The 12,972-nt window shown below is 58.8% G+C and overlaps 2 protein-coding genes across 2 annotated transcripts; one reads left to right on the forward strand and one right to left on the reverse strand.

Moving 5' to 3' along the window:
• Window positions 1-1,292: 1,292 nt before the first annotated feature.
• Window positions 1,293-5,319, forward strand: AGXT (alanine--glyoxylate aminotransferase). The gene is made up of 11 exons (XM_062582935.1): window positions 1,293-1,472; window positions 1,609-1,801; window positions 2,133-2,197; window positions 2,277-2,377; window positions 2,592-2,662; window positions 3,051-3,135; window positions 3,521-3,616; window positions 3,995-4,064; window positions 4,235-4,334; window positions 4,577-4,701; window positions 5,212-5,319. Exons 1-11 carry the CDS (start codon window positions 1,308-1,310, stop codon window positions 5,317-5,319), a joined length of 1,179 nt encoding a protein of 392 aa, XP_062438919.1. The 5' UTR covers window positions 1,293-1,307.
• A 1,192-nt stretch (window positions 5,320-6,511) lies between these two features.
• MAB21L4 (mab-21 like 4) lies at window positions 6,512-12,864 on the reverse strand. The gene is given in 7 exon segments (XM_062583093.1): window positions 6,512-6,604; window positions 6,889-7,245; window positions 8,813-8,966; window positions 11,035-11,257; window positions 11,929-12,440; window positions 12,442-12,519; window positions 12,770-12,864. Coding segments are annotated over 7 exon segments (1,512 nt in total).
• Between the last annotated feature and the right edge of the window lie 108 nt (window positions 12,865-12,972).

Below are 12,972 nucleotides of genomic sequence, written 5' to 3' on the forward strand. Positions count from 1 at the left end.
CCCAGCACACTGCACATACTGTAGGGACACATCATGAGGCCAGTGAGCTGGGCCGAGCCTGCAGGAGCAGAGTTTGCTCCAGGAGGGACTGCAGCTGCTGTCTGATCCCATGGTTCCGCTCTTGGACAAATCATCCCAACACCCAATCTGCTCTGAGTGGATGGCACTCGGCCAGGCATCCTTCTGCAAGGCTGGTGCTTGAGCATGGATCAATGATTGAAAGACCTGTCTTACAGTGGGTTAATACAGAATATGATTCTGTTTCTGGTTGGATATAGTGGTCACACTCATGTCCACATCAGTGAGCAGAGGTTCATGACCTGGGAGGGCTACAGCTCTGCAATGCTGGAGACGTCCAGACAGTGGTGGCTGTGCCGAGTCCAGTCCTGGCGTGCACTTCCCTGGGCATGGAGGCAGCAGGAACCTTGTGAGCAGGATCTCTGCATCCCCTCACAGCAGGGATCCCAACAAGAAGGTGTTGGGAGCCCGTCAACCATCTTGTGCTGCCCTCTGAGTATGCCTCCCCATCACAGTGGGACGTCCCCTCCATGGGCACCTGGTGCTCAGATCGCACTGGAGGACCCCAATACCTTCGCTCCCTCTTCCTCTTACAGGTGAAGAAAAATGAGATTGCCATCCAAGTAAGGTACAAGAGCAGCTCAGCTTCCCCTGGCTCATGGAGAAAGTGAGAGGCTCATGCCATGCCTTGCTGGGACGTGGTTCGGGGAGGCATGACCTGCCCTCAGCCCTGGGGTGGACAACATGCTCGATGCACACGTTATGTGTGGCAGCATGTCGACAACAAGGTGAACTGCAGCCCAGGACATTCATCAACCTGGGGCTGGAGAAAGCCACCTTGACCCATGCTGAGCGGTGGCTTATGCCACGGCTGTCACTAGGGCTAGCACAGCTGTACTGCCAAGGTGGTTGGAAAATGCTGTCTGCAGTAGCCAGCTCTGTGGGCGTTTCCCAGAGTGTCTGCCAGCGGTGCCGCTGGCATGTGGGGCAGATACACGGAGTCAGTGGGGGTAGATGTGGCCCCCGAGGGACCGTGGTGGGAAGGAATCCCCTGCAATGAGAGGGCCGAGGTGTCAAGGCCAGTGTTAGTGGCACATTAACCAGGCGAGGAGGCAGCCGGGGCAGAGTCCGGGCTGGTGGCAGGGACTCTGCCCCATGGTCGGAATCCACGAGGGCACAAGACCCACCCGGCTGCGGTGATGCATAGTGCAGCAGTACGGGGCACCGCGCGGGCCGTGCCTGCGGCTCCTCTCCTCCCAGCTCGGCTCTGGGGGGTGCTGCGGCACGCCATGGCTGCGAGCCCGCTGCTCATCGCCCCTCCGGAACGGCTGCGCCAGCCTCTGGCCGTGCCGCAGAGGCTGCTGTTGGGGCCAGGACCCAGCAACGTGCCCCCTCGCGTCCTGGCCGCGGCGGGCCGGCAGCTTGTGGGCCACACGACCCCCGAGATGCTGCAGGTGAGTCACCTCCTGGCCCTGCCTGCCTCCCCTTCCGTCCTCATCCTCGGCATAACCCCACTACGCAGCCCCATGGCAGCGTGGTGCCTGGGAAAAGGGCTGTCCTAACGCACCGGTCTCTTGCTGCCCGCCACAGATCATGGATGAGATCAAGGCAGGCATCCAGTACGCCTTCCAAACGAGCAACCCGCTGACCCTGGCCGTCAGCGGCACAGGCCACTGCGCCATGGAGACTGCCCTCCTCAACCTGATTGAGCAGGGCGACACCATACTGGTGGCCATCAACGGCATCTGGGGCGAGCGCGCAGCCATCATCGCTGAGAGATTGGGTACGCTGGGGAGCAGCTGGGCTCCAAACCGCGGTGGCATTGCTCAGGGTTTAACCAGCTGCTCATGGGGTAGGACACCCTCACCCAAGAGATCCTGCCCACTGTCCCCATCCTGAGGGACATGTCTCCTGCCATGACTGCTTTGGGATCAGGAGAAAGCTCCAAGTGATGCCCCTCTGCTTATGGTAGTTTATGGGTTTTCCACCGGGCAAATCCCCAGGGGGCCAGACCCTGGCCAGTGGCTTGACTCCTGGTTAATATGTAACTTACTCTCCTGCGGAGCAGGAGGAAAGGCCAAGACTCACTCTCGCTCTGCCCAAATCCCTTCCAGGAGCCAACGTCCATAAGTTGCTGAAGCCCCTAGGCGAGTACTTCACCCTGCAGGACATTGAGGAGGTGAGTGACAGCTGCAGGCAGTGGGCTCCCTCCCAGCCCACCAGGCCCAGAACTGAGCAGTTCATCTCTTTTTGTGCAGGGCCTGGTGCGGCACAAGCCCTTTGCACTCTTCATCACCCATGGCGAGTCCTCCACAGGCGTGCTGCAGCCACTGGAGGGGCTGGGCGAGCTGTGCCACCGGTCAGTGAGCAACGGGTGTTTGTGCGACCCCAAGGCGGCAGCCCATGCCCAGCTGGCATCTGGGACTGGGGCTCAAGGATTGATTTGTGATGCATAGCCTTGGGCGGCTTGGACACCCACTGGGGGTGGGGACTGGAGGAAGAGGGGAGGGAGGAAGGGTGCGAGAGCAGGAGGAGGTAGCAGGAGTCCAGGGCTGAGTTCTGTCCTCCCTCAGGCACGGCTGCCTGCTGCTTGTGGACTCGGTGGCATCGCTTGGAGGGGCACCAATCTTCATGGACCAGCAGGGTAAGAGCCATGGGTGCTGTTGGGGTTACCCAAGTGGACAAGAGGGTCCCACATGCCGAGTGTTCAAGCTGGGATGCAGAGGGGGAGATTGAAGGGGAATCAGCTCTACCGCCTGTCAGTCCGTGCCAGTGACACTAGAAACTGGTCCAGCTATGGCCAGACACCTTGTGGCCACCTCCACCTCTCAATGGGGATAGTCAGAGGTGCCAAGATTTCCGTCAAAGTGGGCCAAATGCAACCAGCACCTGCAGCATCTATGATCCACCCTATGCTCCATGCACACCATTCACAGCAGGGCAAAATGCAAGCGAGACCTGGGGGGGGTCAACACCCATCTCTCACAAGGGAGTCCCTGGGTCTCTGAGGAGCTTTCTCTCCTTTTGTGCAGAGATTGATGTCTTGTACTCAGGGTCTCAGAAAGTCCTCAGCGCCCCCCCTGGCAGTGGCCCCATCTCGTTCAGTGAGCGAGCCAGGTAAGGATAGCCCTGTCCCCTGCATGGAAAATGGCCATGGACGCCAGGCATGGGGCAGGCCATAATTCCCTCTCCCTTGCCACCCATCTGGTCCAGCCATGCTAAGGAGAGCGCTCCCAGCACCGTGTCTGCTGGGCTCAGAGCCAGGCCCTGTGCCAGCTACTTCTCCACGCAGCAATGCCAGCCTGGGCCTGGCACCGAGAGCTCTGCAAGAGCCACTCCCTGCTCCATGCTGGCCCTGGGCCTAGAGCTGCCCCAGTACTCATTTTGAGGAGGTCCTGGCATGGGGCAGACCCCCAGCCTGAAGCTGGCGTGGGGAGATGAGGTAGTCCTTGCTGGGGAGATCCCCAGGGTCCAACTGAGGCCGTATGCTCTGCTTCACCAGGGAGAAGATGCTGAGGAGGAAGACAAAGCCTTCTTCCTTCTACCTAGACATAAACCAACTGGCAAGCTACTGGGGCTGTGACGGCAAGCCACGAACGTGAGGGAAGGCCGCGGCATCCCAATGCATGTTGCTTCCCTTCGCCCAAGCTCCTCACAGTTTGCACCTCCCTTCTATCGAAAGAGCCCTTTCCTCCTAACCTTTGGGCCCCACTTGGGTCCCCTCCATAGCACAGCCTTCACCTCACTGGTGGGACACCTGCCCTGCAAGGATTGCTCATGCTAGCTTCTCCATGCAGGGTTCTGCCCTTTCTCCCCATCACCTCCACCCTCCCCATGGGCTGCCCTAGGTGCTTTGCTCCCCCCCCCCCCCATGCTGGCTGCAGTGGAGGTGGCAGGGCCCAGCTGCACCTCAACCCCTGCCGCAAGCTGGAAGCACCAGGGATGAGCCCACCAGGGTACCGTTTGGGTTTCGCAGGTACCACCACACAGCACCAGTCAACAGCTTCTTCAGCCTGCGGGAGGGCTTGGCAATGCTGGTTGAGCAGGTGAGCAGCACCAGGGCTGGGCGCAGGGAGAGGAAGAGGGCAAAGCCCCAGGGGATGGCAGAGCCTGGCACTGCTTCACTACTGACAGAGTTTGGGTGAAAGAATGGGCACCAGGAGGTCTTCGGTAGTTGTGGTGACTTTCTCTCTCTTTTATGGCCACCCTGGCACAGGGCCTGGAAAACTCATGGGAGCGCCACCAGGCCAACTGTACCTACCTGTGTAAGGGGCTGCAGGACCTGGGGCTCGAGCTCTTGGTGAAGGAAGAGGTAGGTCTGGGGTGAGCCCGTCTCACTGGTCTGGGTGGTGGGAGGACACAACGTCATTCCTCTACCAGAGACTTGGCCTGGGTAGGTTTTGATGCAAACTCCTCCAGTGGTTTCACAGATGGAAAAGAATATCCCAAATTTCCCCTGCCCTGAGATGCTTTCTCCTCCTAGGCTGCAGGGCTCCTAGATGACTGGCAAGTGGCTAGAAGCTGAAGATTTGACCCTGTTTCTGTCTTCTCCAGAAAGCAAGACTTCCCACCATTACTGCCATCAAAGTGCCTGAGGGCTACGACTGGGAGGAGATCACAACCTTTGTCATGAACAAACACACCATCGAGATCGCTGGGGGCCTGGGCCCCTCGTCAGGCAAGGTGGGAAGGGTGCTCCTCTCCCCGCTGCACTGCTCCAAATTTACTCTCTGGTCCCCTGGTAGACACTGAACCTGGATTCTTCACCCCCAGAAACAGGCTGCATCTGTCAGTAGTGCACTCCGAGATGAACTGATGGTCCTTGGATGCTAGCCACAAGACACCTAATATCTGGTCCTACCCAATTGCTTGCAGCAACGCGTATCAGTTCCTAGCCCTACAGAACTGCTGCAGCGTGACTGAATAACTGCACATACAGTTAGCGGGGTGACACGTCTTTATCATCATTGAGAGGAAATGCACGTTAAATACGAGCGAACAAGGGGAGGTGCACATGCATGCTCACACGCACGCACGTAGAGCTGCTCCCTTGCACGCCCCTGGCTCTTCACCATGGCTGGAAGGAGCCTTTGCTCTGTTGCCAGCAATTCTGCTCTGCAAAGAGGAGACGGGGGCTAGGGCAGAGCCCTGAAGGTCTGTGCTGCAGTGAGAAATCTGTCTGTCTCCTCCCAGGTTCTTCGAGTTGGTCTCATGGGCTACAACTCAACCAGAGCCAATGTGGACCTGGTACTCCACGCCCTGCGAGACGCCCTGCAGCACTGTCACCAGAGCAGGCTGTGAGCACCCTGTGCAGCGGCTGCAGACGGGGTCCAGCCAAGATGTTGCTCCCTCTACTCCTGCCCTCTCAGGCGGCAGGTGGGCAGAGGGGCTCCTCTGGCTCCCCGGCAGCAAATGCTGCAGCACCCAGCAGCCAAAGCACAGTGGCACAGACCATCGGGAGAAGCTGGTGGCAATGACAAGATCTGCTAGGAGAAGTATGGGTTGCAGCTGGACAGCCGGACAGCCAGGGCTGTGTGGGACCTGTAGAACTGGGAGGGAAGAAGGACAACACAGCCAGTTTCTGGCCCCAGTGCCGTTGGCTGCACTGGCTGGCAAGTTCTCCCAGCATTGCAGTGCAGGGCTGCGTGTGTGGGCAGAGGGGTGGGCAGCACAGGGGACCCTGAGCCGGCACCCACACTGCCCAGGGAACCATCCTACAGGGTGAGGCCCAGGAGACCAGCATGTCGGTAGGACACTGCGCAGGTGTGGGATGTGGTTACATATCCTTCTCCTGGTCCCTCTTTCAGGGTTGCTCCTCGTGCCCAATGCCCTGCTCCCCTCACCTCTTTCATTCCCCTTGCCCCAGGACATGACAGTCTCACAGCAAGTTGAATCTAAGGCTGGAGGCAGGATCCACCTGCAGGTCCCTTCCCCTCCTGCCCCTTCCATCACCATCACCATTGGCTGGTCCTTTCCTAAAGCCTAGCAGCGCAGAACAACCATATCCTCAACAGCAGGTATGCAGTGATGCAAAACACCCGTTCCAGAGCCCAGCTCTAACTGGGGGAGCTGACAGGCCATGCACCCACACCCAGCTGCGACAAACCTGTGCTCCTTCCCTGGTGCCACCTCTCCTGAATAAAATGACATAGCACCATGTGGCTTCCCTGTTGGTTGCTTGTGCTCTCCGAGTTTTGAGCGGAAAGATGCAGTCGAAAGAAGCACCACAAGGACACAGCCTTGCCCAGCACAGGGGAAAGCACAGCTTGAGAGCCATCTACAGGAAGGAGGCAGAGAGCTGGGTTGGTCTCTCCAGTTGTTAGAGAGAAAAGTTTCTTGCCTGTGTCCTTTCCTCTTCTTCAATGTTTTAAGGTCAGCTGTAGCCTGATTTCCCTTCCCCCTGCAGGGAGCTCAGGCTGCTGGCAGGGAAGGGCCTATGTAGTAAGGAAGGCAAATGGGGAGACACTCGGATGGGCTGGCAGTGAGACCCCACTCAGCTCTGCACTGGCACTTCTCTCCGGGCCTTGGACAGGAGCTGGGACATAGCCAAGTGGCGTGCATGGTCCTGGATCTGGTACATCTGGAACTGAGCGGACACATGCAGGGAGTGAGTGGAGAGGGTTTCCCGCTCTGCTCGAGCCCAGCACACCCTGAGCAAGCCCCTCCGCAGCCTCCCACAGCTGCCAAACACCACGGTGGGCTGGGCAGCACAAGCCAGTGAGGGTCAAAGGCAGGGGAGCTCTTGGAAGTAAATTCCAGCACACCATAAACTGCCCAGCCAAGCAGGTTTCGGGCAGTGCCATGCACTGCCTCACGTTGGCAAGACCAGCCAAGCAAAGCCCCTGGAGTCTCTGGCGTCCCCTTAGTTACCTGGCTGAGTAGGATGTCAAAATAGGCTGTGTCCCAGTAGGTCTTGTCCTTGGCTGGGAGCTGCAGGAGGGCTCTGATGCCAGGATCTGCCTGCAGGCCACTGGTGTGCACAGGGAGGCTAAAGTGGAAGTGGAGGAAGCGATGGGGGTCCCGGGCAAAGCCCTCCACCATACAGTATAGTGAGCTGAGGTCCAGAGGCTCTCCTTGGAACAGGTTTTCCTCCGGGTGCAGGAAGTGGGGCAAGCGCTGGGTGGCCAAGCAGCAGAGGAGGATCACCAAAAGCCTGTAGACCGAGCCCTCGAGGTCCTGCCAGTCCTCCGGTGAAGGAAACAGCTCTGTGCTCCACAGTAGCACCATCTGTGGAGAGTGAGAGCGGCATGGAGAAGCTGTGGGGTGTGGGCAGGGTTGGGCTGCAATGCCAAGGGGACTTAGGCACTCCCTGCAAAGATTGCGCCTTCAGATCCCTTGAATCACCGTGCAGCCATCCCCACATGCATGGAGCTGAGCTCTCAACGCAGATACCACATCTGGCTTTGCTCAGCATCCCAGTGACACAACAGGACTGTACAGTCTCTCGGAGCTGTTGCTTCAGGTGCCTGCAGACTCAGGCTGATGTCCCTGAATCTCCCTACTCTGTTCACCTTCTGATGCGGATATCACCTTCATCCCCCAAAGAGCCTCTGATTTGGTGCTGGGACAGACAGGACTCTACATCTCAGCTATGCAGCAACTCTGAAATGATGTGCACAAGCTTTCCACACAGGAGAAACATTAAAGCACAGAGACTGCTCACAGTTTCCCTGTCACATCAGCCATCCACAGTGTATGTGAACCCCTTGCGACTACCACATCAGCTACCTCAGCACTGTGCTGAGAAGTGGCCCAGCAACTGATACTTTCTGGTGCCAGATTGTAATGGGAAACACATCCGGGGACAAAGGCCAGCATGGCTTGGAACAAGAATGTCCCTGCTAGCCCAAGGAGGTCTGTTTGACCAGCCAGGTTTGTCGGAAGCAGTTGCCTCCTCCATGCTGTGATCCCAGGGCCATAGTATATCCACATGACAACAGGGATATCTTAGTGCTGCTGCCTTTGCTGCCTTTACTTTCCTGCTCAGTTCAAGAGAACTTTCAAGGCTCTGGCCAAGTAGAAAAATTAGGGTGAAACTCGGCACAGGGTGGTAGGGCAGCCTGCATTTGATTAGAAATCAAAAGAAGATGCTTTTTGAAGAAAAAAGGCATTCTGTGTTTTTTCTTAATTGCAAAAAACCACAATCTAAAATAAAACCCAAGGGATCTGGGTTACTTTCAGCTGAAGCCATTCTCTTGACAGAAGACAGCTTTGCCTGCTTCTCCATCTCCACCCCAGTGAGACACCACAAGATGGAGCACACCTCGATCGTACTCCGTCCCTGGCCCAGAGTGCTGTGAACAGGTTCAGCAAGGAGACAGGGTTTGGTCGGAGAAGGAAATGCAGCCCTCAGCCATGCACAGGCACCTCCCGGCATGCTAGGACAGAGGATACCATGTGGCACGGTAGGCACAGCAATGCCATCCCCAGCACTGTCCTTGCAGACACGAACTAGGCCAGGGAGCTCTTAACACTCCAGGTCTTTTGCTCTGGAGATTACTGGCTCAGTCCCCTAAATGCCTGCTGTCTCCAGAGAGGGTAGCATGCACTGGAGAAGGATCAGAGCTCTCTGATCAGGGCCAGCAATGTGCATTCTTTCCGGACACAGCCACGGGCTGATATGTTCCAATATACATAAATTACTCTGGCTTTTGTTTGGGCTCCTCTTTCAGCAGCAGCTTGGCCTCATGAGGTCCAAGCCTTGCCCCCGGCCAGGGAGCAGCTCTGGCTCTGCCCATGCCTTGTGTTCAGCTAGGAGAGCTGCACTCCTGCAAACTCTGGAGGAAGAACCTACCTTCAGGTGGTTGAACGTGAGGCCGCATTTCTTGCCCTCCTCCCTCCAGTCCTCGGAGTTGACCTGGTCAAGCAGGCGAAGGCTGTCTAGACGAGGACCCTTCAGAGTGCCCACTGCATGGAGCAGCTTCAGGACTGGAATGTGAGTGGAGGATCTGTGAAGGGAGAGCAGCTTGGTGAGGGCTGTGCAGGGCTACCCAGACTAGAGACCTGGATTTTCCCAGCCAGGAGACAAGGAAAGGGTATCTACAGTGACCTGGCACACTTGGAGATGGAGCGCTGGAGGGGCTAGGGAAAGGCCCAGGAGTAGGCAGGAAGGCAGAAGGCTGCTTTTTGGCACCGATGAACGGAGCACCCCACCTGGATGCCCTGGGAGTTGAGATACCCCGGAGCAGAGAACAAGTGTTGAGATATTGGACTGGCTGCAATCAAACAGCTGGCATGGCCAGACCCACAGCAGCTCTGGGGCTGGAGGTTTGAAGCAGGAGCCTCCCCAGGGCTGGTTCCCCCCTGCCCAGAAACACAGGAGCTGAGGGCAGCTTGCCCCCAGCAGCCATCTGGCCCCAGGAGCCGCACGTGGATTTGCTGCAGCGTGGGGCTAAACTCTTTTCAGCTGCCCCATGCGACAGGGCAAGAGGCAATGGGCAGAAGCTGAACCACAGGAAGTTCCACCTGAACATGAGGAGGAATGTCTTCCCTGTGAGAGGGACAGAGCACTGGAGCAGGTTGCCCAGAGAGGTTGTGGAGTCTCCTTCTCTGGAGATACTCAAAGCCCGCGTGGATGCAACCCTGTCTAACATGCTCTAGGTGGCCGTGCTTGAGCAGGGAGGTTGGACTAGATGATCTCCAGAGGTCCCTCCCAACCTTCCTGATTCTGGTCTCTGTCCCAAACCTGCTGGGAGAACGGATTGTGGCCTTGTGCCACACAAGGTGTAGGGATAGGCTCACTGTGGGCACCAAAGGACCCAAGACTCCAGCCAGCCCCAGCAGCTCAGCACCACCAAGCCCCACAGACTCTCCCAGCCACCTGGTGTGGTCCCAACCGCATAGCATCCCCAATCCACCTCCTGCAACCACTCCTGTCAAGAAAGGAGAGTGGAAAGGAGGACCCAGAAGATCTGCAGCTAACAAAGGTGCTGCCGAGCAGTTCCTGAATTCCCAGAAGGGACTGGGGATGAGGGGAAGCACGCCTGTGTTTCCTTATACACCAGCCCTGTGTGTTTTGGGGAGTGCTGCAGGCTGTCTCAGGGGTGAAGCCGGCCTCGCAAGTTTGGGCTGGACACCCAGCTCGTGCCCAAAATAATTCAGGCTGGTGCAGGCGGATGCTCAGCCCCTCCTTGGGGCTGGGTAACTGTGCTCACAGGTGAGGCGTGTGTCACCCCAGCCCTTTTCCCTCCCACAGCCCACACTGGAACGCACCTCTACCTGCTGCTGTGAGATGCCTGGACTTGCTTGCAAAGTCCTAGCAAGAGAGCTACCACCGTCTGCATTGCTCCTTCTGAGATTCAGCTGCTGGAAGCCACCTGCGGGCCTCCCCAGACATCTAGACACCCTGTGGGGCATGTCCTGGCTGGAGAGGGTTCGGCATGTGAGCCCAGCTTTTTGGGAATGTATCACATACCCCCCGCAGTCAGCACAGCCCCCAACAGGGGCTTGGGGATGCTCAGAGCCAGGAGTGAGCCAAGAGTTCATCAGCCTTCCCAGGCCACCAGGCAGGAAAATCATCTCAGTGCTAGGCTGAGAGCATCAAACCTACTCTGGAAAGAGGGGTATGCTAGGGAGGGACTCCACAAGAAAAGGTTTCTCCATATACTCCCCATGCTGGGAGATTTCCCAGGACCCTGGAAATAGCTCCCAAATTCATGGAGGGCCTGGCCTTACTCTGGGCTGCACCTGAGCTTCAGTGTTTGAGCTCAGCCAAAGGTCTCTGCATGTTTCTGGTACGGAGCCCTCTTTTATTGCCCTCTTTCCTGGTGTTGCCTGAAATTTGGCTCATGTTTTTCCACTGTCTCCCCCAAAACAGGGCAGTAGTTTTGATCGTAATTTTAATGGTGAGATAAATTCACTTCAGCTGGCCACAGCAAACATCTCCCTCTACCTTCCCACCGCCTTCTGCATGCTCCCGGCAGCGCTGCCAGCCAGGGGCCCCCAGAACAGATGGGACATAGGCACGGTCACTGTGTGCTGCGCGTGTGCCCCTGCAGAGCACGGTGTGCCACTCACCTCCAGCAATAAGGAGAGGCAGGGACGAAGTGGGCCTCTTCTGTGGCCTTCTGGAGGCTGCCTTCAGGGAAACCCTTGTCACTCGGCTGCCTGCCAAGCTCAAGCGGCTCCTGCTGCCTCCTCACCACAGGGATGATGTTGAAGCGGACGGTTTTCCACCCACCACGGATCAGCAGGGACAGCTCCATAGCGTCTTCCTTTAAATGTTCAGCATTGAGGTCACCTAGACATGGAGAGTTCAGCTACATCAGAGGAGAAGGCCAGGAGGTTACCACAGCCGGTCCTGCAGGCTGAACCAGGTGCATGCCGCAGCACCCACGGGCTCGTCCCACCCGACTCGAGTCACTCCTTGCTGGTGCTGTGGTTTGGCTGCAGTTCCCAAGAGAAGGCTGTTGATCCAAGCCCTGTGTGGCCCTCGCGTGAGAAGGATGAGGGTCGGCACAGCAGGAACCCAGGCAAGCACCAGTCAGCAGAACAGTTCGGTGGCAGAACAGCACAGAGAAAGACAACATGATCCAAGAAAAACTGATCAGAGAAAGGTCTCAGGCTATGGGGGCAGAGGAAAACCATGAAGGGTTATGGCTCAAAGGAGAGAGGTTGATGGACTGGCTAGTGGTGCTGCGTTTCTGAGACCCTCTGGTCCTCTAATATCATCTTCTCTTCATCAGAGCAAAGACTTACTTGAAAGAGTATTCAGAGGTGGAAAATGTGTAACGATACCACTACAATCCCCCCGGGCATTCCTGGTGGGGACCTTCCCCACCCCCCACATCCTTCCCAGGCACAGTTCTGCCCAGGAGCTTGGGGTAACGTGCAGGGACCCCTGCAGAGCCCGGGCCCCTCCATCCCAGCCGGATGGCTCCTGGACAGGGAAGACCCCGCTAGCTTACGCACCTGGCTGAAAGAGGAAATGGCGCTGGCAGTGCACGATGGCCGAAACAAGGAGCTCTTTCAGGCGGCAGAGGACTTTACTCGGTACCAGACACCCGGTGCCACCTGCCTGTTCCATCATGCCTAAGGCATCTGCACTGGTCCAGTCCTTCAAACTGGTCTCCTGAGAGGGCACTTCGAGGTAACAGGTGCCAGACGCGGGCTGGTGCCCAGGAGTCACGCTCTCGGCTGGGCTGTCTCCAGGCCGGCATGCCCGTGCCCGCAGGGTGTTGCCGTCAATCCGCAGGGGCACCTCCAGGGTGACAGCATCCTCAGAAGCACGGAGGGCGAACTCCAAGGCTTCCAGGTTCCTGCAGTAATCCACGAGGAAGCGGGGGTCCCGCTCGTGGACGTGCTCCAGCAGGGTCAGCAGGATGTCCTCGGCCTGCTGGAAACTCTCCACCCGCTGCCCCTCGCGGGACAGGGTGACGCCGAGGTAGCTGTGCCAGCGGGACACGCGCGCTGCCATGGCCGGGGCCCGCAAGCTCCTGCTCCAAGCGGGAGTGGAAATATGTGGGCAGGGCGGGGAGCAGGCGCCGGGCGGGCGGAGGGAAGCTGCAGGGAGCGTTCGCCCGCGCCCCGGCGCTGCTGGAGGAGCGCCAGGGCGAGCCGAGGGGCACGTCGCCCCAGCCCCCAAGTGCCGGCATCCCCCCGTACGCACGGCCCCATCCTCCCCCCGTCCCGAATGGGGGTCTCAGGCCTGCTGCCCCGCTCCCTCCCGCTTCTCCTTCCTGCTCTGCCGCGGGGAAGGGGCGTGGGGCCGGGCCCGGCACGGTGGGAGGCCCCAGGGGCTGCCCGCTCCCACGCGTGGGCTCGGCCGCGGCCCGGCGGGGGGCGCTGGCGGCCCCGTGTGTCGGCCCCGCCGTCCCCATGGCAACGCCGCGGCCTCGCCGTCGCCATGGCAACGCGGCGCCCCCCACCCCGCGGTCGCCCCGGCAACGCGGCTCTCCCCCCCCCCCCTCCCCTCCGCCGCGGTCGCCCCGGCAACGCGGCGGCGTCCCCCGCGGT

This window comes from Rhea pennata, chromosome 9 (genome assembly GCF_028389875.1).
Source record: "Rhea pennata isolate bPtePen1 chromosome 9, bPtePen1.pri, whole genome shotgun sequence".
NCBI classification, from domain to species: Eukaryota; Metazoa; Chordata; class Aves; order Rheiformes; family Rheidae; genus Rhea; species Rhea pennata.

Bases quoted from the DNA above. Each gene is read 5' to 3' on its own strand.
- AGXT (XM_062582935.1), top strand. From the start codon at position 1,308: ATGGCTGCGAGCCCGCTGCTCATCGCCCCTCCGGAACGGCTGCGCCAG. The intron at 2,198-2,276 runs GTGAGTGACAGC...CTTTTTGTGCAG, and splicing joins CCCTGCAGGACATTGAGGAG to GGCCTGGTGCGGCACAAGCC. The intron at 4,065-4,234 runs GTGAGCAGCACC...ACCCTGGCACAG, and splicing joins TGGCAATGCTGGTTGAGCAG to GGCCTGGAAAACTCATGGGA.